The sequence below is a fragment of the Argopecten irradians genome, chromosome 1 (assembly GCF_041381155.1).
Source record: "Argopecten irradians isolate NY chromosome 1, Ai_NY, whole genome shotgun sequence".
NCBI classification, from domain to species: Eukaryota; Metazoa; Mollusca; class Bivalvia; order Pectinida; family Pectinidae; genus Argopecten; species Argopecten irradians.
The window spans coordinates 47,992,690-48,019,374 of record NC_091134.1 but is presented as its reverse complement, the minus strand read 5'-3'; the positions used below and the strand labels follow the sequence as shown (position 1 = coordinate 48,019,374).

General features: G+C 33.3%; 1 protein-coding gene across 2 annotated transcripts in view; it reads right to left on the bottom strand.

Moving 5' to 3' along the window:
* Positions 1-3,274: 3,274 nt before the first annotated feature.
* Positions 3,275-26,685, bottom strand: part of LOC138330648 (endothelial PAS domain-containing protein 1-like) — a 78,256-nt gene continuing 54,845 nt past the window's right edge. Inside the window, exons 3-11 of one of the 2 annotated variants that reach the window (XM_069278198.1) lie at positions 21,949-22,049; positions 21,524-21,634; positions 19,133-19,268; positions 16,561-16,634; positions 15,983-16,170; positions 12,403-12,509; positions 11,920-12,061; positions 8,593-9,744; positions 3,275-8,256 (exon numbers count right to left, since the gene is read on the bottom strand). In XM_069278198.1, coding sequence (XP_069134299.1) covers positions 8,046-8,256; positions 8,593-9,744; positions 11,920-12,061; positions 12,403-12,509; positions 15,983-16,170; positions 16,561-16,634; positions 19,133-19,268; positions 21,524-21,634; positions 21,949-22,049 — 2,222 coding nt within the window. In that variant the 3' untranslated portion in view covers positions 3,275-8,045. The remainder of the gene's footprint in view (positions 8,257-8,592; positions 9,745-11,919; positions 12,062-12,402; positions 12,510-15,982; positions 16,171-16,560; positions 16,635-19,132; positions 19,269-21,523; positions 21,635-21,948; positions 22,050-26,685) is intronic. The other variant, XM_069278204.1, reaches the window with a different exon arrangement.

The window sequence follows — 26,685 nt, the reverse complement described above, 5'->3', positions numbered from 1 at the left end:
AAAAGCCCAAGGAAACAAAGAAATATTTGGAAGCTATGCGTTGTATATGTCGTATTTGGGTTCCAAGGTTTACATTAACAAAAGTTCAAAGAGAAACAGATGATAGTATGCTACGATGTTATATATACGAGTTTAGTTTAAAAAATAATCATAGAACGAATCCTTTGCAGCCAAATCCACCCCATACCACGTAGAACCAACAGTTTGTTTTGCTTATATAAATTATAGCCTAAGTACTCTCTAATAATCAATATTTTGCGCCCACCTCCATTTAAGAATATTTACATTTTCACTGCAGTCCCAGTATGTAACCTTACCAAGCGCAGTTGGCAGTCATATAGACAATGAACTTCAAGCGCTTATTATGACGTCATTATCATTGTGACGTCACAATTGTCGTGCCAGCGATCACGGCAGACGGCTGTTCAAATGGCTGTTCCATCCATGACGATAACGAATGATTAATTCATGATATATGCAAAATTCCTTGGGATTTCATCATAAAATTGTAACCAAATGTAAATATAAGCATTGAACGTCTTTAAGTTGGCATTCATAACCAATATGAATGCAAACTGGACAGAGGCAAATTCAACATGAAGCGCTAGCGCGCTTCATGGAATTTGCCTCTGTCCAGTTTGCATTCATATTGGTTATGAATGCCAACTTAAAGACGTTCAATGCTTAAATATTTCAATTTATTAGGTATTACGTTGCATCCTATACCCTTTACATCAAAATCAGTCGTTAAGATACCACTTCGGAAGTTGAAGTTATATTACTAAAAAGTCATGAACTTTTCTAAAAAAAACCTTGTCGAATAAAGATGTAACATGAAGCCTGATGGCTTGTGACAAGACACTGTATACATTAAACGATTATGCACATTTGGTGTTTATACACAAAAAATACAGTCAGCGATAGCGGTGCCTGGGTGATTAAGCATAAATATTATGACGGGAAATGAATTCGTATACCCTCGAAATCCAGGTGTTATCCTACAGCAGTGTCTGCAGCTAATTCATAAATATTGGGTCCAGTTTGGCTCAGTATTCCATCGCAAATGTAATCTTTCTTTCCGTTTCCGGACAATTCAACACATACACCTATATCCTTACTTTCAATGCCGAAAAATAATCAATATTTTCCAACCTTTTTTACAGTGGGCGATATGTTTCTTCACAAGGTACATGTATCAAACGTACTTTGTTATGTATATTTGGGTTTTGTCACCTGCCATTACATTTTGCTTTTTATCACTGACGCCTATTTGAAGGACACAGCAGCAGTACATGGTGAAGTCAAAGCCGCCTAATAGCTTGTGGGTTTTTTCATTCCTTTGCTTAGTTTCGGTATTTCATTTCATATAAATTGGTAATAATCTTTGTAAGCAACTCCTATAATAAGTCATGGATGACAACAATGAAGTCAAAATTGTTTGACCAAATTTAATCTACATTGTATAATACATATACTACAATGTATAAATATGTTGTAGTGAAAACAGGTTTATGTCTATTCGGAGTGAAAAGTATAAGAAGATAGGTAAAAACAACAAATATGTTATAATAATACAGATATTAGGTGACCTAGACAATGCATATTGTCTAGGATGCGGTTATTACCAATGCATTCTTAGCAGACGTATTGTTCTTTCAGAACATGCATAGTAAAGATATCGTTTCAGAACACGATATCATAGGTTGAAAATTTGAGTAATAAATGATTCACTATTTCTTCAAAAAATGATTTCTGATGCGTCTTATTGTATATTCAAGTGAAAACATGTCCTTACCAGAGTTGTTACGACATGGCACATATTTTTCGGGGAAAAACATCAACATATGTTGACCAAAATGACATATTTAAGTATATTATTACCACGCAAGAGATGAAGCTTTCTAGAACAAGCTATCTTATCTATATTTTGTTAATTGTGATAGCAGGTATTCTGGAAATCCCATTTGGTACAATGTATCCTTGATGGCTTGGAAAAGAAGAAGTCAGATAGGGAAGTATAGTTTGTAACGCATTCAACTTTGAATCTCCTAGAACTATTATCTCAAACTTATAGGACCCTTTGGTAGGTATTTATAGTGATCGTTATGCCAGTGGATTTTTATTATTTAAGAATCCTGATTTTGAGACATTTTGCAATTCCATACGTTCAACTTTTTTAATTCAATCATTGTAGTATTCAAGTACTACTTACTTATTTTCAAAATTTGTATCGTTGATTTTTTTAAAGGTTTAGAACCTTCTCCTCTTCTCATTAACATCCATTTTGATTTGTATGAATATTTTGTTTGTCATCATCTCTCTGCTGTATCATTAGTAGGTCAAGAACGACCGTGACGCTGGGACATCGATACCACGAAGATTATGAACTAGTAGTACAGATGGTATGGACACCCTTGTGAGCTGCTTTGTTTGTCTGTCCAGGTAAGTGATGCCGGTTGGGCCCTCGTAAGTAACTTCTATCTCATCTTCAGTCCTATTTCAGATGTTATCTCGTTGTTTTTTTCCTGTCCGGCCATACGCACGACAAATGTTTCTTGGAATTGTGGTAAAGCATATGTTTGAATTTACTTGCAAAGGTGTATATGTGCAATGACTCCAGGTAAAATTGAAATGGTATTAGGGACTAAACAATATGACGGATACTGTAGGTTTTGCTCAGACTTAAGTTTGTATCTTCATTCTAGTGGTTGTTTTTTCGTGGCTATTTAATTTCACAATTTACTGTTAAAAAACATTATAATCTTAACCAACCGTTTTTCTGGCTAATAAACTACGGAGAATATGTTTTGCGTAGATTAACATTTATGTGGAGTTTTCTTTCGGTTTTTAGAAAATTAAGGATATTTTTGCGGATTCAAACTTTTGTGAATTGAATTTGATCGCCAAATTCGCGAAAGTAAACCGCACTCGAAAGACGGTTGGTTTACAATACTGTGCGGGATGTAACTGTTTTATTGAGACTAAGAGACTTCCCCAGATATTAACAACCTTTTATAATGTAATAAGATACATTGTAAGTTGAATTACAGAATGAAACAAGACCAAAACCACACAGTGAAGACACCAATAAATAAGCATGTCACCCTTAACTATTAGCGGTAATTACGTACACAGGTCATTTAAGTCAGTGGTCGATAGTCAGATGTTTCTGTCTATTAAATTTATGTCCAATCATTTGGTGGCTTAACTATAGCGAAGCTTCAACAGAAGAGCAATAAAGATATGAAAAATAAAAACAAATCAAACAAAGCCATAAATGTAGGCGTTTATTATTTCAAATTACATGTTCATCTCTGTCGTGAGCGTTACATAATAAAAGTAATAATTCCAATTAAAGAAACAACATAAACATATTTAGATCAACAATTAAGTTATATATAGCAATAAAATGCAACAAAATTATTTTTGTAGCAACATACACATTAAACTGACATACTAGCAACATCTCACGCGCTAGTTTTCTGAAAGTGAGTGTTTAAATATAAACATGTACATGTGTTTTATACAGGTATGTATAATATATATATATTTATTTTATTTTATATGTTTATGCTATATTTTGCTATATATACATATACGTACAAGAGGTGGTTTCAGATAGAAATACAGAGAACATTGGAATTAACATAAAGAAACAATGTTTACATGTGCAGACCTTCTATTAAGGTTTAATGAAAAGATTTTGGCACTGTGCCAGAAATCGACAACCAATTCCATTCAATGTCCGTGCACCTGTAGTATGTATACCTGTCGTTTTAGACCTCAACATCTGGCGAACTATTTTCTTAAAATTCTTTAATTAGGCTTTTTAAAATATGGTTTATGACTCTCATTTCGAAGCTTGTTTATAACTCTTTATATTATTCTGATATCCTCTATTGTTGTGCTTCACAAGTTCTTTCAAAAGCAATACATCTAATACTTTGGGAAAAATACATCATATATAAATATCTTTATAGCAAAATTTACCATAAACAAATGATTGCCATCCCTAGGGTTTTTCATTAAAAAGGTTTTTAAAATATAACAATTTTATCGAGAATTGAAAAAAATACTTAGGTGTGAAAGGGTAAGGATAGTCTTTCTTAAATAACCTCAAACACTTGGCGTACCTTTTCCTGTAAATAGACTTTTTTTTTGTAAAATGCAATTTTTTTGGATTTGTATATGATTTAGATGTAATAGCCTTAATTATATTTCGAAGTTGTATGAGATTCAAATGTAATTCCTACAATTATAATCTGAATAAATTTAATAAAGAATGAATGAGTAATCAGAAATAGTTTAAAGAACCCGTTCTCTCAAGCAGAAACAAATTACTGGCGTTTATATATAAATATTTAATTGTTGACAAATTACTTTAATCATCTATGTGTCCTCTACAGTTCTTTGTTAGCCGAAGGACAAGAGAATGAACAATAACATCTTTTATATAGTGATACGCAATTTTTAAAGAATTCATTTCCGCTTGGATGGAGAGATCAAGCGAGAAATACAATATAATAATAATCACGGCGAAGTCTAACAGTTGTGTTATTATTTACCATCGTTCTAAAATCTCTATAATTATCCTATTAAGTTATATATATAAAGAAAATTATTCCCATCTGAACAAAATATTGTTCTTCCTTCTAAACCTGCACTGGCAACTTTTCAAACCTTGAACTGAAAACCTGACGCACAGTAAATAGAAAATGTCTGTCTGCAAAATATAATTGGCAAGCGTTTAACGTTCATAAAATACATTCAAAAAATTGTATATCGATGTACTTTATTTATTGTTGACTTGGTTTAAAACACATATCTCAGTATATTACCCTAAAGTCACGAGGTCTTGGCTAAGAAATTGGCTCAAATTAGTTGTGATGTTTAAAAGAACTATCGAGAACTCCACTGAAGGCTAAATATAATATGGATTTTGAAAGTTATATGGAGCAGATTTTTTGTACGAACATAATTCTTGCTGTTAAAAACTACATCAGAGATGTCCCTACACATCTCTAAGGACAATATCTATAAAGTATGACTAAACAAAAGACACCATGCCTAACATGTGAGCAACTGTTTGGGAGAAAAGAAAAAAAAAGGGAAAATACATATAAATTAAAGCACCAATCTAGAAAATAACAAAAGCTGTAGAAAACTTTGGGCACAACTGAATGAATGGTTTGGATAAAAACTTTGCATATTAAATGTCTATTATCTATGGATTTTTTTTTAGATAATAAAAGAAAATGTATTGCTAATATGTTATTATGTTACATATAAACAATTTAACATCATATATTTCCAGTAGTTGTTTAACAAATTAAAAGATTCATAGCACAATAACCTTTTTATTTATTAGAAACAAAGCAAAGTTCTACATCTTTGTTACTGAATAACCGTTTGATGAATATGTAATTAATTCAGCAGACTTTCAAGACATTATGGTCGACTTCTTGTGTACACTGTTGACTGTTCCAATTAATGTGATTTGACATAAGGGTATACATCAACCAATCACTGCTATGCTTGAAAATCATCAGACATATATGCAATTGAGGTCTAGTTGTCTTAGTCCTAATAAAGAAAAACAGTGATTGAGCAATAATGAACATTAACGCACATTTCTGGTTTCTCCAAAAGGACCAAACTCTTTGCTAGTTTGATCATATGCATTACAGTAGGTGCCTGAAGTCATATTTTACCTTTTTACTAACAAGGGGAGATAATTGATCAACAAGGGGAGATAATTAATGACCACAGATAATAACATATACAATCTTCACAATATCATGATGATACCTTACACACTCTTCAATAAAGCACCAGGAAAAAAACCAGAAAAAATAATAATATATTTTACACTAAAATTGATGATAGTCTATTAATAGCCATAAGCAAAATGTCCTTTCGTGTTATAAAACTAAATTTAAATACGAATTCAAAGAGAACAATCTTCATTGATTTTTTTCATATTTATCTTGGAACATTTTTAAAGACTTAATAGGTGAAAGAAGCAATATAGTAACATAAAAAGACGTCAATGTATCTTGTAATTATTTCTGAGTTTTTATTAGGCGTTTGGCAAAGGGAATCTAGGTTTATAGGAACATTCTATGACACTGTGTTGGATGTATAAGGAGGGATGCTTTATAACTACTGAAGTATTACCAATAAAGATACAACAAATTAGGCTGAGAATTTATCTTCAATATAACTACTGAAGTATTACCAATAAAGATACAACAAATTAGGCAGAGAATTTATCTTCAAAGATATTAGAGTATAATGAAATTATAAAATTGTTGGTCAAAATCTGACATCTCAGAAAACAAAATTTTTAATTTGATTTTGAATATACACGTATATAAAGCAAATTAAAATAAAGAAACAAATTGTCATCTATTCATCGTCAGAGATAAATATATGTTATTATAGCTTTAGGCAAATAAATCAAATCTGTCTATCTAATTAGATTCTATGGTAGTTACATATCACTATGATATGCAATCATTTGATATTCCAAGCAATACAAACAGCAGCATTCCCTGAGCTTAGATAATTCTCTCCTCATACAGATACAATTACACAATTAGTTGTGTTAAAATTTCAGACAACACCTAGAAAGTACATTGTGAGTAGACAAAACAGACTTCTGTGAAACGGAGAGGAAATCTTCCACTGAAACAGTCATACAATTAACAGAATTCGGGAAAACAGTCTTAGCAACAATAAATAAATTAATGAACAATGCTGGCTTTAATGTCATCATTTTTGTTTGTAGTAAAAGCCAATATCTAGACTTAAACAAAAAGAGACTGCATCATCCCAACAAATATTTAGTCCTAATAACTACACAGTTTGGTAAATGTCAGTACTTTTTTTCCTATAACAAGAAGTAAAATTTTCTTTGTGAGGGTTTCAATAGAGTAAATAGCATTATTGAGTACGGAAGTCCAACAGCGTGGTAATTGTGGGACCACACTTTAGTGGGACTGTATGACATCACAATCACCAGATATGGGATCAATTCATAATAAAAAAACAAGAATTTACTATTACACAAATAACCCTTTTTTTGTAAAACTTATTATTGAAATTAAAGAAATAGACTTTCCTTGATTTAATACTGCCATACATCGATATGTGGATCAAACCTAATAAAACTTTTAATCTCAAAACTGAAGCCTAAAAATGACTTGTTTTTGAAGTTTGAGCCTTTTAAGATGTCTGTACATTTGTATATGCTTGATCACTCATGTGTACCTTGTTTGGCAGAAATCAAGAAATACATTCATACTTTTTTAGCATTAATCATTTTACTGAATATTACTGAACTATTAATAATTATTCATATTCATTAAGTCTGGTCATTAATTAGAATTTTATGTAATACTCCATTAAAATAAATAGCTTACTGGTCTTTCAGCTTACTTATGAATGCTATAAGAATAAAGTGTTTTATTCAGACAATATATAAAATTTTGAACAAATGAGAAACATATTATCACAACATCTTCAGTACAACAGTCAGCTATCATTCTCAACCACACTATCATGTATACAATGCATGCTTACACCATAGTCATTCTTTACAATGACACAAAAAAAAAACTCCATTCTTTTAACAACAAACATTATATGCCAGACTAGCTAAATCTCGTACAATATACCATCTCTCTCACACCAGTAACATCATTTTAGAAAATTATCAAAAAAAGACCAATGTAAAACTATGCCTGTAAGACTTTTTTCTGCTTTTGAAATATGTACAATTCATATTGACCTTGAACTGTCTAGAAAATATGTAAAGAGGAGAGAAGAGAAGCATTCTCAAAGATAATCATAAAACCACTTCATCTATAACGTTCTAACTTTTCTACACAAGAAATTTCTTACATGAAATACCGCGATTTTTTTTTTTTGGTTCTCATTTTGATGGATGATTTGACATTGTAGTGAGTCTGCTTATACATTGTCTGACACAAAGTCGTCATAGATCAAAAATATCACAATATCACGTGGAGCAACTGTCGCTGTCACTGTATCGTCACTTTGGGTGCGTGTGACATGTTTTCTGTTATAATGCCACGCTGGGACTTCTGATGGCAGGAGTACATATCATTATGGCTCATGGCCCAGTCTTTGCTATCTCCATACGAATTATGTGATGTGGGAAACTGATGAAGCCATGCAGATTTCACAACAGGGACTGGAATACCAGCAACTAACGGCTGCTTATCACAAGCTCTGGAATAGACAAATTAAATGAACTTTTAGTCATTCAAAATCACCTTTACGATGTATGTTTTTGGCAATATAAGAATGTTTTATATCAAAATGGTGGTAGAACATCATATGACAAATTTCAATTGAGTAACCAGTATATTAGTATTGATGACCGTATATCTACTAATAGGTTCTCCTTTATGTTGAAGACACTATGAGAATACAATTTATTATTCTGTATTTTTGCAATACATATAAAAAAGACTTTTTAAAAGTAAATGTAGAAAGGTTTTCTGGTGGCAATATTAAGAATTTTTTAGAGTAAGGTGAGGAAGTTTTTCTTTTTATCACACTCACCTGTTCTGAGTTTTATTTGCTATGTGTGTCTGTATCACAGACGCGGGGGTGGCCCCTGATATGGGACTACTAGATGCTCCACCCAATCCATTCTGTTTAGGACTACCACTATTGTCCGAGCGTGGGGTTGAGTTGGGGCTCGATTTAGAACACTGCGCCCATGTCCCCGACACTCTCGACATATTGTTATAATTGTTCACAGGTGGACTCCCCATTTGTTCAGAACTACTACAACGAGAAGAAGAATGAAGTGTCCGTGGACTAGCTGCATTTTTTATAACAGAACTGTGGTGCAGAGGCATAGAAGGGTTCAGCCCCTGGCTGCCCTGCAGGACTTCCGAAGGGGAACATATCACTTTAGTCTCCTTTGACAACATGTTCTGACCATGAATGTCAGGTTTGAACAGTGATGAGGTTAGACAGGGAGAGTGACCTACCATACTCTCCCCATTTACAAGTGAGGTACCGTTGTACATTGATGAGGCTCGCAAATCCACTGGTTCTAGTGAACCATTCAACAGATTTGGGAGCCGTTCATTTCCATAGTCATAAGAATATTTCCTAAAATCGTTGTCTAGACGAGAAAGTTCCTCACCATAATGCACTTTTTTGGCATAACTTTCAAATCCATATTTCGACATATCATAACTATATTTTGTTGAGGTACCCATTAAATCGGGATAGCTGTTACCATGGTAACTAAGTGTGTGTTGGTATTGCCTGTGATGAGGCTCTAGGTAGAAACCGTTGGTGTAGCCATGTTTGTCCGCGTCGAGACGGTAACTGTCTGTACTTGGGTACACAGCTCCGGGGAACCCAGAGTACCCATGTGACCTGTAAAGGTCAGACTCTAGGCTAAAGTTGTTTGGAGGATAGGAGTAGAGTAATTCTGGCTTGTAGTCCCCACTGTCATATCCGTTATACTGGGGGTAACTTGTGAGTCCATTTTCTCGACACATTTTTCGTTTCCTGCCAGGAGTTTGCACTATTTCACGCACCTGATTCTTCTGTTTGTTTTTCTTTCCATTCTTAATTTTTATCAAATCATCATTGGGAAAGTCAAATCCTGAGCATATATCCAGATCAAGAAGTGGGTAAGGAAGTTTGAATTCATTGCCTCGCTTGTGGAACAGATCCTGGCCTTCATCATCTCTGCAACGACATAGAAAATATGGCATTTACCAAAATAGCATAACCATTATTATATTCAAATCAGAGAACAGTATTTCCCATATCCTTTATACCTTTATGTATTTAATTCATTTAAAACATAATTGATATTAATACTACTCTTCAATTACTACTTTTTTTTTTAAACTTCTCACAAAGTAAAAAAGTCAGATATTTTTCCTTCTACTCAGTTTAAGTTTACATCATAAACAAAATATGTTCATCAAAGTAACCTACAGCAAGAAAATTGTAAAGGCCAGCTATCCTTTTTTTATTTGATCTTAATCATATTGATTGGAATTAAAATGAACTAAACAGAACATGTGTGTGTTCTGGCCTCATGAGTCAGATATATAGCTTTGAGGTATTATAGGTGTAAAGGTGACGATCGATACAATATTATTCATCATATGTACCTGTCTGTCAGAGAAACAGGAAAAATTCTCACACCATGGTTACATATAATTTCATATTGAGTCATCTCCATTCTTAATTAAACTGATTTTATCAGGTGCCTAACGACTTTGATTATGTTATGGATTCCAGGAGGCAGGAAACCAATATTAATGCTGAATAATTGATGAATTCTTGGCATTATTTGATTGCTAGTGATTGTGAAAAGACACCTGCAGTATTCTCATCACCTGAAACTCTTGTGTATCAGATATGTGTTATCTACAGCAACAGTTTCTTTCATTTATGCATATGATAAAAAAAGTATTGTTCAAAACATCTTGATAATGTCATTTTAGCATAGAATTTTTCATGAGATAACCAATTGTTACAAATTAATTCCCTATTATTGAAATGATAAAATATATTTTGTGGTAATGATTTGTCATTGCATTTAGCACAATAAACAAAATATGTTTAATAATAATTGATTTTTTTTATACATAAATTTCCTTTGGTTTCCATATCACTTCTTATAAATAGTCCAGTTTCGTTTAATAATTCATTAGTAATTTTCCCAAATTTTCTGTAACAATTTAGAAATAATTTTTATATCATCTATTTTATGGCATAAAAATGATTATGATTTGCTATCACTTGTGTTTACCCAAGATGGTTATAAGAGTGTTGTATACAAAGGGAGACAATCAGTCTTGCATGCCTAATATAGGACATAACTAATCTACGACCAATTGACACTTCCTTCCCACTAAGCCAACTTACAGAATTTGTCCATTAGCCTACAGATAGGTTTGCTTTATTTCAACACAACCGTATATAAAAACATGGACGAACAATTTTAATAGGAGCATCACATTGTCATAAAAGAGATTCAGCGATCATCACTAAAAATGGCCTTTAAAAAATCCCTCTCCAAAGAGGGTCGTTTGTGGGGACTTTACTTTCTTGCCATGTCCGAGGAACAGAGGACAATAAAAGTGAATCAAAGAACGACATGATAAGGAGATGGTTTGAGTTAAGTGTCCACAGAGTATTAGTGCTATCTTGTGTAATTCTGTCTAATGAAGCGTGTAACAGCATTACACACTCTTAACTGTTGCAAGCTTGTCAAAACTCAAGTATGGTGGGCTCCGTCAACAAATTTTTAAAATCTTGTCATATGTATTAAAAAGTTTTCTAAATTTCTTTTGCATAGAACTTCTTCAAATTATGGAAAATCAATTTTCAATTTGATGTTTTACGTAATGAAAAAGGAAAAATACTTTGCGATGAAGAGTCAATAACTTAAATGAAATTTATTACATCAAGATGACTATGAATTCTGGACTCATCTCAGAAGTAAGGCTTTCTCTACTGTTCTTGTTCTCTGGGGAGAAAGCATTTCTAGTTACCAATGGCCGACTATTACTAAATTAATTCTGCATGGATAGAGGCATTCATGTTCTTTCCTAGAAACAACTGATAATCTCCTTATGTAACAGAGAAGAGCACAGGGATGAGAGACTCTATCTAATTAAATAAATATTACTGAATTAAAACAATATATGTATCAATCCCTTTAATATTCAAATAACAACAAAAAATTATCAATTAAAAGGCACACGATCTTTCACATTTTCTGTCAACAAGTAAAAGGTTTGTTTTTTTCTGTTTGCTTTCTGAACTCCAAAGAATCAGCCAGGAAAATATAACAAACCCAATTTTTTTTAAAGTAATTTCCCTTAATTTTAATATGCTACTCACGTTAGTTGACGATGAGTACAGATAATGAAGTCGGGTTTGCTGTTTTTGTAAATAACTTTACAACTCGACTGAAGCCACAACCACCGGAAGTCTTTTGTAAGCCAACGGTAGGCAATAAGCCCTGAGCTCCCAGTCTTGATCACTGGAAAAAATTTATTAGATATATAAATAATTACACTATGTAAATACTGTACATTTTATATGTTCGAGCACATGTGAGAAGATTCTTTGACTCAATGTGCAATGAAATGAAAATAAGGTCCATTATTATCATATTATTATTACAATACAGTGATTCTACAGTCATACACTAATAATTAAGTTCTGAACAAAATTTTGTTGTATATATGTTGAATTGTGATAATTAAATATTCAAAATGCCTTTATTTAATTGACGAAGAGCATGCAGAAGGTATTTCAAAGTTATATATTACTGAAAAAGATATGATAAATATAGTTAAAAAGAGTTGTGGGTATACTCACACTCTTGGTGAGCTGCAGCAAAGTAGGAAAGGTCGTCCGGGTGGATTAAATCATAGCCAGATTTTGTTGCAAGTTCACGGTCAGAGAAACTAAACATCATCTTACCTCTGTAAATACATTAAGATATATTCTCTCTGTTAATAGTTGCCCTATATAATCACACAAATGAAGTCAAAGATATCGGCAATAGAAAGGGGAGATAAATCAGTCATAGAAAGGGAAAGAATTAAAGGGAGACAATCATACTGCAGATTCTAAAGAGAAGAATTTATCTATTGCAGACATTTCTGCGGAATTGCGAAGAGTAAACTCACTGTTTCTAACTGCATGTCAAAGAGCTAAGTTTATATGACTGCACTATTCTGTTGTTGTCCTTTTTCCTTCCATTTATTTATTTTTAACTTCAAAAGACCAGGTGTTGATAGGCGATTGTGGGCCATGGTTTATTACAATGAATCTTCACAGGTAAATCTTATGCTAGCTGACAGAGTACATCAGTCTTGTTACCCAGCCAACTGTTCTGACTATAATGGGACATCAGTAGCCATTGTTCTTCACTAATTGTATGTGAAAAACTGTCTGGAGCAATCAGTGCACTTTGAAATCAAAACCATATTTTGAATTTATCTCCAAAAATTTCCAGTTTCTGACTCATAAGATATTTGCATCAAAAATTCATGAGCCACTTTTCAGAATTTTTTGCACGGTAATTGAAATTAACATAAAAACTTATATAAAACGTATATAAAATTTATAAATAAAATTAAAAACATATAACCTTATGTAAATTATAATTTCTGACACAAAATGGTGGTATAATAAGCAGAGCTCTGACTAACAGTTCAGTAACCCACGGCACCGTCAACACAGGATAATGGAACTAGCCACTGTTAATAACAGCGATTTAAATGACACAATTTGACATTTACAGATTTCAGACTTAGATCTTATCCCTGACTTGCTAATCTTATTCCAAGTCAGTCTTGACAAAATGTTTTTTTCACAACAAAAAAAAATGTGTCAAAAAAGTTCTGGTTCAACAGCTTGTCTTTAATGATGTATTAGAAAGAACTCCGATGGACCTGTCTGACTAATATAGACTTCCTGTTGTAGTACAAACTTATGTTTACATTTCAAAACAGTATGCTCACGATGTTATAACAATATGTCATTTATGATTTCTTGTTTCTTTAATTATATCTGTTAACAGATGCCATAATTCAAAAAATAAAATGAAAATAAAATAAATTAATTAATAATTGTCTCAATATTTGTATGTGAAAGTGATAACAATAATAAAATGTAATAGACCTGATGTTGTATTTTTCTAATTTAACCTGTATAAAAAAAAATAAAAATAACTAGAACATGATTTTATTCTGAAAAACTCAATGGTTTTATATGACAAAAAATATATATTTATTATAGAATAACACTTTTTTGCATAGGAAGCAATATAACTTATCTAATTGTGTCAATTCATTTTGAGTGTGTTTTGTAATTTTTGGGTTGTTAAAATCATATGTTTTATCTCTTTATGTATATATTTTTCATGCTATGATTAAAGTTTTGTACAATGATTAGTTTGATGCCATGTAAATTATATGGCAAAAGTAAAAGTTTACCTAAAGATAAACAACATGAAAGCAGTAATAAATATCGGGTTGTCTTTCACCATATATACCTCATGTACAGATACATGACAAAGAAAATTAAAAGCTCGTCCTGTAAGTAAAAAAGATGAGAGACAGAGAATTGGTGTGAGCATCATTACACAGAAATGGGCGTGTGTATCTCGCCACTAAAACTACGAGCCTAGTGTCTGCTGGGCTAGTGGCAAATGGGTGTTGTGACCCAACACCCCCGCTAACAAAGGAAAATACAGTCAAGTCATATTAATGCTAGATTTGATGATGATCCCATGGCGTGAGAGTGGCCAATCGTACACTCTACTGTTCCATGATATACCTATCATAGTAGTGTTTCTCACTATAGCATTGGGGGCTGCCATCTATAGCCATAATGAAGACATGAAAAAAACAGTAGAGATTTATGTTTTAATGAAACTCGAGTCGACTGGATCAACTTTTGCCCGTGGTATATAGGATCTAACCAGCTCACCTGTGTGGGAAAGTAATTTGTCAACATAAATGAAAAATGTGTACTTTGTTTGAATGGATGTACGTAGCGGGGCCGTCGTTACGCTGGCTAACTTGCTACTTAGGTGGGGCCTACATAAACCAGATCATGGCAGGCCGCGATGACAACTTCATTACAGGATATCCTCCCTAAACGTTCACCGTTTCCACTTTTTCCTCTGATTTCACGCAAACAAAACACAGCTTTACCTCATGTAAACTCTGAGGTGTGACCCACAACTGCTAAAAACTTAATGTCATTTACACGAAAAAAACGTTCCCCTGATCGGTGATAGGTTCTTCGATCTCTGATACAATTTGTGTTTAGAAAACAGCATGTGCCTGTCGAGATCAGATCCTGATATGATTGTACAGCCGGTGTTTGTCACGAATTATGAATATAAAATGGCGGGGTTGAATAAGGATCAGGCCGATTTGTCTAACATCTAACCTCCTAAATCAGTCCAACAAAAGACCTAACATGTGTTCCTTAGGAGTTACATAACACCATTTGTGCCATTGAAACGCAGGAGATATATTTAACACTTTCACAGGAATTCCTGTACTTTATTTAGGATTTAAGTTCCTATAGTCAAACTGATAATCCATCCTGGTTTCATGATTTCTATCTTAAATATTTCTGAATGTTTACATAAAAGTGCACTGTAATGACAATTCCAAAAGTTCTTTTAAATAAAAGAATTCTACAAAATATTCCTGTTAAGTTCTGCTTTATAAATCAATAGTTCTGCATGTTTTGCTTTCAGTGGGTTTTTTTTTTTTTTTTTTTTTTTTTTAAATTTAATGTTCCATTTTTGCACTTTGTATTTTTTTTTTTTAATTTTTAAATTGTGTTAAAAATTTGTTTTTGAAAAGCTTGAAAAAATTATTATCATCTTCTACCTTGTTTTTATTACATCATCATTTTTTTCATTGTGAAAAAATTATTATGATTTTCCTCATTACATTTTTATTGGGGAAGGGGCTTACTGATCTGATATTCTATATACCCAAACATCCCTTACGTCAACATGAAGACTTAACTACTGAAGAGTGACAAAGGTCAAGAGAAAGGTTGACTACACTCCCCCACAAACACATCCGATTCTCACAATAAACTATCGACTTAAGGTGTCATTTACAATTCTTCAAATGTTTTCCCTACTAACTGGAACAAATTTGAGATGCATGTTTTTTGTCAAGTCATTACGGATGAAATCCGACCGTATTGTGTCTGCCTAAAGATATCAGAGATAGGACTATGATATGTACTATTATACAAACATGTCTATAAGATAATAAGTTAAAGCATCTGATGAAAACTGTGGTACACTTCTGAAATTAAATCATAAAATGTGATGTCCACTCATTAAAAAACGTAGTTAACAAAAATGTCATTTTTAAGAGGGGAAAAAATTGGAGAAATAAAAAATGGATCTTACCTGTTGTCCATAGACATAGGAGAGAAATCCATTTTGTGTTTGGATTTGAAGGTGAGTTCCCGAGATGGAAGGTCCAGGAGGGACAATGGACCAAACGGACAACATGTAGCGAACAGAGCCAACTGTGTCTCGTCCGTCCGCACATTTTGTCCATGCAGTACCCGAATCCAGCCATTAATCTCCAACGTCTGAAATAAAAAATAAATAAAATAACCAACTTGAATATTGGAAAAATGAATTATTTCATGAAACTTTAAACAAGACAGACTTGTATGATCATCATTTAACACTAAGAATATGGAATCACTGTCAAGGATAGGCTTGATATTATGTTATGGATAAAAAGATTGAATAAAATCAATATATTCAGGTATTCTTTTTCAAGTAACGAAATTTAAAATATAATAATGGTAGCTAAGAAAATAACTTGACTTAAAAGCATAATGATTTCTAAATTGCTAGACATTAATAAATTATTTTGAAATTTAGCTTATGAGCAGATTTTGAACCACTACTTCAGAGAATACCAGTAGAGTTATGCCATAGAAAGTGTAATGTGGTCATTGATAAACACTTACGATAAAGCCAGATGTGTTGTCCAGGAGACACCGGAACCTCACAGTGAATGAACGATGCATGTGATGATAATTTTCTGTAACCAAACAAGAAATTTTTAACATTTATGAAAAATATAGATAAAAGATCATTTCAAAAGGTTCAATAAATTTATATTTGTACATATTTTTCTTTACTCCCCCAGCACTTTACAAACAGCAAACATCCAATTGAGGACCCTCCCCTAACAATTACCTAAATTTAAATAGTGTTGTCCAACATTGCTAACAGTTCCTGTATTAAGTCTATACCACAGAAAAAGGCAACCCACAAAGTGTCCAAAAAAGTAAATCTATACATACATATATATCACAACATTTACACAAAATAAGACACACCTATATGACAGACTTATTGACAGATAAAACCAAACATTTTAATTGATATCAGGATGTTCAATTTTAAATGAGTCGGTTACAGCAACTGATTGAGCAATTTCTCCTTTGCAGTGCATCTCAAACCATTCATTGAACTGTTTTTTCTCCTCATCCTCAAAGAGATTCTAGCCCATCTCCTTCAATTACCCTGACAGTACTACCATCCCAGTCTCAGAAACACCAGCATTATCAAGCATATTGAATTCAAACCCGAAATCTTGGAGTCAGCTAGACTATCCGATTTTGTGTTTTTATTGTTTTTCTTTGTACCAAGATTAATACGGATCTTGTCTACAAACATTGTGTAATTGCCCAGGAGAATCTGCACACAACTCAGAAATTAAAGACCTGAAGAAACCACAAGACACAATGCAAGGATCGGGAGCAGAAAGTGACTTGGTTCTTTGACAACGATCAATAAGAGTGCCAGGATTCTGCCCGCCACATTAGAGTCATTTCAATTTGTGTCTCCACTGGAGATTGCACACAGTAGTTACACCTGTCAGGGCGTAATCAGTTGCCAGAAAGCCACAGCTAAAAACCTTGTTGCGACACACAATTTCCTTCCCCAGTCGGCAGAAGAGACGAACACAATGTTGACAGTGACAATGTTTCTCTCTGACTGTCGATTCCCTCTTTACGACGGTGGTTACACTAGCATTAGCTTGACACAGGATTTCCTAACTAAAGCACTTTTCTGGGAAAGAATATAAAGGCCTCTTTCAGCCAGCGACGACATCAAACTGTCTTAAAATTAGGGTCTTGTAGTACTGTTTCCATGACTACTGCACAGTTTAAATGCATCAGATCCAATTTGGCACACCAAATAAAGAATGCAATGCACCATTTTACTCAGATAAAAACGGTAAAATGGTACAAAGAAGTAACTTCTAAAAATGTGTTGACTGAAAAACAGCATGTATAGAACAGCATTTCCATAACAAATTTATTTTCAAAAATCCTGATTTTTTAAATTTTTTTTTACACTGATATCATTTAATGATTTTATGGACAATAAATACATGACAAATAAATGTTTTCCTTTATCTTGTTTCTCCCATGATTTATATATGGACAAGCATGGAAACACAATTTATAGTATCTTGAACATGATCAGAATTAAAACAATTTTACTTAATACAGGGTTCTTATAGCAGAAAAAGACATTATATCTAGGATTCAGGAAAGCACTTAGCCTACTGAACAGAACTGAATATTTTCAGAGGATACCAGGTATTGATTAGAGGTTGGTGAATATTTGAGACCAATGATTTAAAAATATTTCAAGCCTTGAGATAATAGTACAGATGGACTATAAATAAGAAAAAGAAAAGAAAAAGAAAAGGTTCTTTCAAAATAAATATTGGCCGAAGCCTGGAAAGGGCTTACTGCCAGCTTGGTATGTAATAGCATTGCAGGATAATATGTTGGAATATTCTAAACTTAACTGGCATCACAGCCTCGTGGAGAGGAAGTGTGGACTTGTCTGAATAGACTTACCTGGCATCATAGCCTCGTGGAGAGGAAGTGTGGACTTATCTGAAGGGAAACTTACCTGGCATCATGGCCTTGTGGAGAGGAAGTGTGGACTTGTCTGAAGGGAGACTTACCAGGCATCATGGTCTTGTGGAGAGGAAGTGTGAACTTGTCTGAAGGGAGATTTACCTGGCATCATGGCCTCGTGGAGAGGAAGTGTGGACTTGTCTAGACTTATATACCTGGCATCATGGCCTTTTGGAGAGGAAGTGTGGACTTGTCTGAAGGGAGACTTACCAGGCATCATGGCCTTTTGGAGAGGAAGTGTGGACTTATCTGAAAGGAGACTTACCTGGCATCATGACCTTGTGGAGAGGAAATGTGGACTTATCTGAAGGGAAACTTACCTGGCATCATGACCTTGTGGAGAGGAAGTGTTGACTTGTCTGAAGGGAGACTAACCAGGCATCATGGCCTTTTGGAGAGGAAGTGTGGACTTATCTGAAGGGAGACTTACCTGGCATCATGGCCTCGTGGAGAGGAAGTGTGGACTTATCTGAAGGGAGACTTACCTGGCATCATGGCCTTGTGGAGAGGAAGTGTGGACTTATCTGAAGGGAGACTTACCTGGCATCATGACCTTGTGGAGAGGAAATGTGGACTTATCTGAAGGGAGACTTACCTGGCATCATGGCCTCATGGAGAGGAAGTGTTGACTTGTCTGAAGGGAGAGCAGAGTTCCATGTTAACTGTCTCTTAAACTCATCTCGGTCCTCTGAATGAATTAGCTCCATGACACTTTGATGAATGATGTCCGACTGTCAAAAACAAAGAAGATGTGTTAGTAGGTTACTTGTAGGCAGTAAACTCAATAAAAAAGGGATTCTTTGTTTTACTGTTTTCACTTGAAATTAAATTTGAATTTGTGCTAAACTGTCTTACCTATAAAACTGAATTTTATATTACATTGTATATTAATTATAGAATATTGAAAAAGAGTGATTCACAACAAATAAAAAACTGTCAACAAACATTTTTAAATTCAAAATTTTAGAAAATATCCATACATTTTATATTACATTGTATATTAATTATAGAATATTGAAAAAGAGTGATTCACAACAAATAAAAAACTGTCAACAAACATTTTTAAATTCAAAATTTTAGAAAATATCCATACATGTATTTGAAATAAATCAAACAGCATAAAAATTGTAATAATTTAGATTTGTTTTATACTAAACAAAGTCATGCCTGTTTCAAAATCAGCTTGATTTTTTAAATGTTTTTTTTTTTTTATTTCTCCAGTTAGGGATCAAAGAACTGGCATAAATTACTATGGTGATTAGCAATTTCATTCTGCCTTTCGTAATAGCAATGAGAATGGATGATTAACTAATTGATAATGTGTTCTAGTATTCTGCAATCTTACAATGGCTGTAGCTATCAATTTGAACTGACTCCTAAACACCAGTGAAATCGTCCTGAAAATATCCTCAGGATAATCTCTTTTTCTTAAAATTAAACCGTTAAAGAATTTAAGAGTCAGATCGACCACAGAAAAGCTATGCAGTAGCCTATTATCTAAAAGACACTAATTAAATACGATTCCCATTTGATGGGAGTCTAAGTGTCCCGACTGATTCGTTACTGAAGGCTGTGATGGCTGTAGGAAAGCTTCAGGAGCCATTTCCATGCGATGAGGTCCGGCGACAATATTAGTGTTAAGTGGAGTATATTGGACGTCACAATATAACGCCATTGTCAATGGCGATGGTATTAGAGGAGAATAAGGGGACAATCATTTCCTTGGTGATCCAGCTCGGCTTTTTGGTAAATTTAAAACCGCCATAAGGCTTAGCATAATCTCTACTTAACTGCTATGGCAAATGTCTCTAATGCTGCTAATTAATTGTGAGGTCTGACTTTAAAATCAATGGTTGAATCTCGCTCTTAAAATAAGAGAGATTTTATATCTCATGGACAAAGATAAATGCTGATGGAGGATGAGACGTTTAGTCCCCAATTAGACATAAATATGCTGAAGACCATAATAATAGCTCGCTCCGAACAGATTCAGTCAACCGCGGCCCCTCATTACTGCAGAATTGCCAAAAGATGTATATAGAATTATTGAAGCTTTTCAAATAATGCAAGAAAAACCGACTAAATTTCTCCTTAAGCTGCGTCATGGGTAACATTGGCAATTTTACAGCTAGAGATCACAGTAACATTCTATTTTAACTTGGCACTATTTACACAACGGGGAGAATCCAACACAAGTTATGACCAGCATCATGATTTTAAATCCTCCTCCCATGGCGGCCCATCGGAAGTTTATTTCTATTGGGTCGGAGAATTACCAGGTGATTTCTGTGCGACACCTAAACAGTTGGTTAAGCATGACATGGACTCGTCTCTGCGTGTCGCTAATGTATCATGGTCTAGCATGGCAAGATGAGCTAACTCACAGCAGTCCTCATTTAAGTTGTGTCTCAATCCAAGTTATATGTTCCTTCAACCGTCTGTTCAAAGGTGGGTTAGACGAGTTATCGTAGGCCGTATGCTGATTTATAGTGTTATCACAGTGAATTATTGGTCAGATCTATTATTTTTTTTCATTTCCGAACGATCCAATGTAAATTTAAGCTGTTTTTGATGTTGTTTTACATGACAAGTAACACCTAGAGAGCAAATCAAACAATAATGAACTCTTAGAAAAAGGAAGTCACATATATATGTAAATGTTAGATGGTAATGAGAAAAACAGTTCCTGAAGTATCGTTTCAGGGATTTGTCTGAAGTCAATAAAAATTATTTTCAATGTATATGTTTGTCTATCACAATTGCAAAAGATTTATTCAAAGCAAGCATGCGAATGTAATTAATAAAAAAAACACTTAAATACTACGATTCAAACCTGTCTATAAAGGACACAAACCAAAATTGTCCTTTATAGACAGGTGTATTTAATACAGAGGTCAATATATATTGCACCAAATGAGGTTGTTGAGTCAGTCCTTTAAAGACAAGTGTCTTTTATTGCAGGTTTGACTACTGCATTAAGAATTACCTGATGGAAGCCCAGATACTGTTCCACTGTTCGAGAAGCAAAGAAAACTTCGCCATCACAAGTTACGACAAATAGGAAGCCATATAGGGCCTGAAACATATATATTGCCACCTACATCATAAATATAGAAGAACTAAAATACAAACAGAACAGAAAGATCAACAACTTCTAAAATATTCACTCAGAAAATCTCGTCATATTTACCACAATACAAATAAATTTAGTTTCTGTGTATGATGGAGGCTTGTTCAAATTGCAACGTACAAATGTACTTACTGGTTTTTTGTTTTTCTTTCATTATTATAAAGGGGAATTTTAAAATATTTTTCATAAATTCTAACTCAGTATCCTTCTTAATGTTTTGGGATATGTTAATGCTTTCTCCTTATTTTAAATCATTTATTATTCAGCTGTTTGTAAGGTACCTGTAAGATGCTGTCGCCCTCGGAGAAGCCAGGGTCAGGGAAGAGGTGTGAGCGTCCAATCAGATGATGGGTGTCAAGGTTATATCTGTCTGGAAGCACAGCTGCAAAAAAGGTCAAAGGTTTTATAGGCTAAAGGTTAAAGTTTTATTAGGTGGTAGTTAAATATCTGTCTACATATCTAGTAAAGTTCCAATGTTTTTTGAGAAGGTAAAACAAGACATTATGAAAAGTACACTCAGGTTCAAGTGATAGGCTGTTCATTGCCACAAAAAGTTTCTAATTTCTTATTTATAGATAATTTCCCTTGGGATATATGCAATATAATATGTGAATATATCATTCTATAGATGTGGAAAAATGTCATTTTTTATCTGTAAAGAAATTCTGTTAAATTTAAGGCATGGTTGTATAACTGGATCGTGGATTAGTACAAACGTTCAGTAGTTCATCTGATAAACAAGAGCTGGTCTTTTGTTGGACACGGATCTGGTAACAACTAGAGGTTATCTATCATCTCCAGGAATTAGGCAAGGGTCAGCGCTTACGACCTACTTAATAGTCAGTTTAAATTCCATTTCATATAGGACCAGGTGAAAAACTGTGGTTCCAAAATAGATAGGAATGAAATATTTGAAAGATGAAAAATAAAAGGAAGGAGCAAAGTGACTAAATAAAATCAAAGAAATGAAAAATGATTCAAGAAATAGGTAATAAAACTTGGGGAGAGAGGTGTTAACTTAATGATATTTTAGAAATATCCCCTAACTTGGAATAGTTGTAATTTGAGAAGAATAAGCTTCTATATACATGCATGTAATCATATCGAGAGGGCGTATATAGGTTTTGCCTGATAACCGATCCAAATTGAATCTTTTGATTCAATAAAAATGTTTTTGAAATGAAATGATAAAGAAATTTCCATGTGCAAAGAAAGCAACAGAGGTGGAAGGGTTACTGTTCCAGTATAGTTGCATTGGAATTGAAATATTATAGCGATTTACCGGTACCTGAATTTGATTACCATAGTGTACCTTCCATATAAAATAGTAAAAATCATCGATTATGCAATTTCCTATTGGCTACTTACCTGCAACCATCTGTCAACGTTTTCAGGAATTAAAAACTCCCTTTTATATGATACAAGTTGCACACATAATATATACATAGGGATGGTAACATTTAAAAAAATAAAATTCTCCTGAAAATCTGCTTGTTTCCCAACTGTACAGTGACAATGTATTTTATTTTATTCTCTGACTGTCACATGGCACTTTAACTTATTTTCTGACCAGTTTTCACCCTACATACATGGATTATCTCCATTTCCATCAGCGTAACCAATAATTAAGGGATCAAATATTTATATACAGAGTGGATGTGTAACAGACCAGAATATCTATCTGGCCTGAGGCAGTGGGAATATATGGTAAAATATTCTGGTACGTATATCGCACGGCCAAACAAATATAAACAACTAATAATATCCAAAGGTCAAAACAATCTGAATACATGTATATACATCTGAAACATTTTGTTTACATTTCTGTTTTTTTCATTTTTTAAATATTTCCTATATGACTTCAGTTTTTGACATACCATATTCGACCCAATAAGCGCCCATGTCCCTATAAGTGCCCCTCCCCCTTTTTGAGGCCTCAATTCAGGACCAAAATTACATAAAACGGTATAGATTTCCAATAATTTTGACTTATTAACACCTTTTCATTTTTACCAATTTTTTTAGCGCCCTGGGCGCTTATTGGGTCAAATACGGTAAACACTTGAACGATGAATTAAAACCTTTCCCTTAGTTACAGAACATATATCAACACATGTAACTCTCAAGGTAGGATTCTAAAAGGTAACTGTATGAATACAATATCTAAATTATCCTCCTCAAAGAAATGCCTCACTGCTACCCTTTAGCATTCATCTAGCTCTGTTGATGTCTCCGAATTATCCCAGACTTCATTTACATTGACATGATATTGTTGAAAGTATATGTTCCCGAACCTGAACCCTCCCTTGTAGTTGTGATAAACAATGCAGAGTAAAGAATAACCAGTTGAATGTCTTCAGTAGTGTGGTTCAGTGAGATAGCACTAGAACTTCTGTATAAAGATTGGATTGGATATCTGCAAAGGATTTATCATTCCCTAAATAATATACTTAACAAATTCAGTCAGTGCCAAAGATACATAATGTTGTGTCTTAATTAATATTTACAAAATAATATATTGTAGTTCATCTTTATCAATTAGCAATGAAATACTGTATCCTGTATTACAACCAAAGGTTTAAACAAAATTTAATTTCCCAGAGACAATAACCCTTAATCATAAGGACTTCCTAATGAAACAAGAGACCTGTAGATTTTCTGTGCTGAATAATGAAACAGGTATCACTTCACCTGTTAAAAGTACATCTGGATACACCTGTAGCCTACCTGTGTTATCAGCAGGACGTACATACTGGCTGTATGTGTCATTTAAAGGTTTGTCTTTGTATTGTATCATTGCCATTAAACCTTACCTTGACTATCTGCAAATTGTTATGATAGTTTATCCTTAAGAAATACATGTTTTTTAAATGTGGGATCAAAACATTGAGAAATATGTGTAAAGTTTAAATATAGCTAACCTTTAAAATATGACTAACAATTGTCTTTAACTAGAATCCCTGAGAAAACAGACTATGCAAACTCTATAAAATTTTGATTGAGCTTATTCTAACAAAAAACATGTAAAATAAGCTTTCAAATCCTTAATATTACCTGCAAATTGTCATTAGAGCTTATGATTGAGAAACACCTGGGCATTGCTATCAGAGCTAATGATAATGATTGGGTAATACATGTGAATTTTCCATAGGGCTTTATTATGCTTGAGATACATGTAAAAGTCTATGAGAATTATTCATAGCTTTTTGCTATTTTCTTAAGCATTTCCTGAATATTTCCATAATGGATAACCTTTTATAGACACACCTGTATGTATATAACGATTTAAAACCAAGGCCACTGCCAGGTAACATGTGTTGTCACCAGATAAAGACACGATGACACTGCACATTTTGTTGTACTTTTATAAATGCGGAAATCTACTCAGGCCACCGTTTATATTCCTGAATTACATATCCATACATATTTTCATAATTTCTAAAGCTTTTGTTGATTATATCACAAGCTCAGATATCCGTGTCACTAATATAAATCTCAGATTTCAAACACCTGTGATATTTAGGCATGTTCCCAATACTTACAATGGAATTCTCTTGGTTTTTATAGTATTTCAGAGCACTAGGAACAAGCCAATTAATACTTTTTTCAACAAACAGTTGGTTATACAAATCTAACTTTTCACAACACAATAGTTACATTTTGTATGAATATGTAACTCCAATACAACTAACATAAGATGACAAATCGATTCAAAATTTCATTTTTTTCCCTCTTCTTACTCCTTCAAAAATCAATTTGGCTAGACAATTTAAGTCATAATGGTATACCAAGTGTACATACTGAAACTCTAGAGGTATATTATGCAAGCATGACTGAATTCACTACGTTACACCACAAAATCAATAAAATTTAAATTTTCTATGTCACAACTACAAATTTAAGACATCCTCTGTCTAGATAGAGGTATTGATTCCAGTGCTAGGATACCCAAGCTTCAAGAAAGTAATCCATATTTGCCGAAAAACTGTAAGTGAGAAATTTATAAAGAGATGTTTATGATGGTTACGATGTCAAATCTGTTCGCTTCCAACACAACAGGAGTCAGCAATGTTAGAACACATGGATCCAATCTACAGCTATTGCTAGTTTTGATCACGGAAAACTAGCATGTAAGACAACAAGATATTTTTTAGTATTCACACAATATTATACATTCAATATTATACATTTCATATTGGTATTCAAAATACTTGTAGGTATGTTAGCAGGATGATTCTGATGGATTTGTGTGGAACTTAAATAATAACCAACCATCAATGTGATGTCACAACCCATATTGCTAGAACATTGTTTAAAATAAATAAATATAATAAACATAACTTTTGATTTCATATGCATGGAAAACCAAATCCAATCTTTACATATGCAGTGTTAATACAGCTGAACCTAAGCATATAAAATTATGATATCTATAATTTAGACTCATTGGCCAGTTTATTTGATCAAATTCACCCATTAAATTTTAAAATGAACTATATCTTCCACTCTTAAGAATCAGAAGAAAGCAATGGTGTCTTAAAAGGGGTGAATTAGCTGAATAGATTTCTTGGTAATCCTTGGCAATTCTCACTACGTATTAAAGAAAACTCAACCTAGCTTTCCATGATACATCAATTTTAGAAAGAAAGAGGTTTAACTTGCGACTATATAATTGGCATCCTTTTTTTCATTTTTAAGTACCTTTATTTCTGTGTTCCATACCTATCTCAAACAAGTTACAACATAATTCACTATCTATGTCACTTTTAGTAATAAAGAGTCTGATTCAAACAAATAATTTATCTCCATACAAAACTACTGTTCCTATTATATCCCTTCCAATATAAAATCCTATTTAATTCAACCAGTGTCGCAAAGGTTTAAAATAAATCAGTCCAGCGGAGTCTTATATAAAACTAGATGATTACTAAATCACAATCTTGACAAAAATTCATGGTGTTATTTGTATCATTACATGGTCACTCTAATAGTCCCCCCCCCAACTTCCTTTGTTTTAA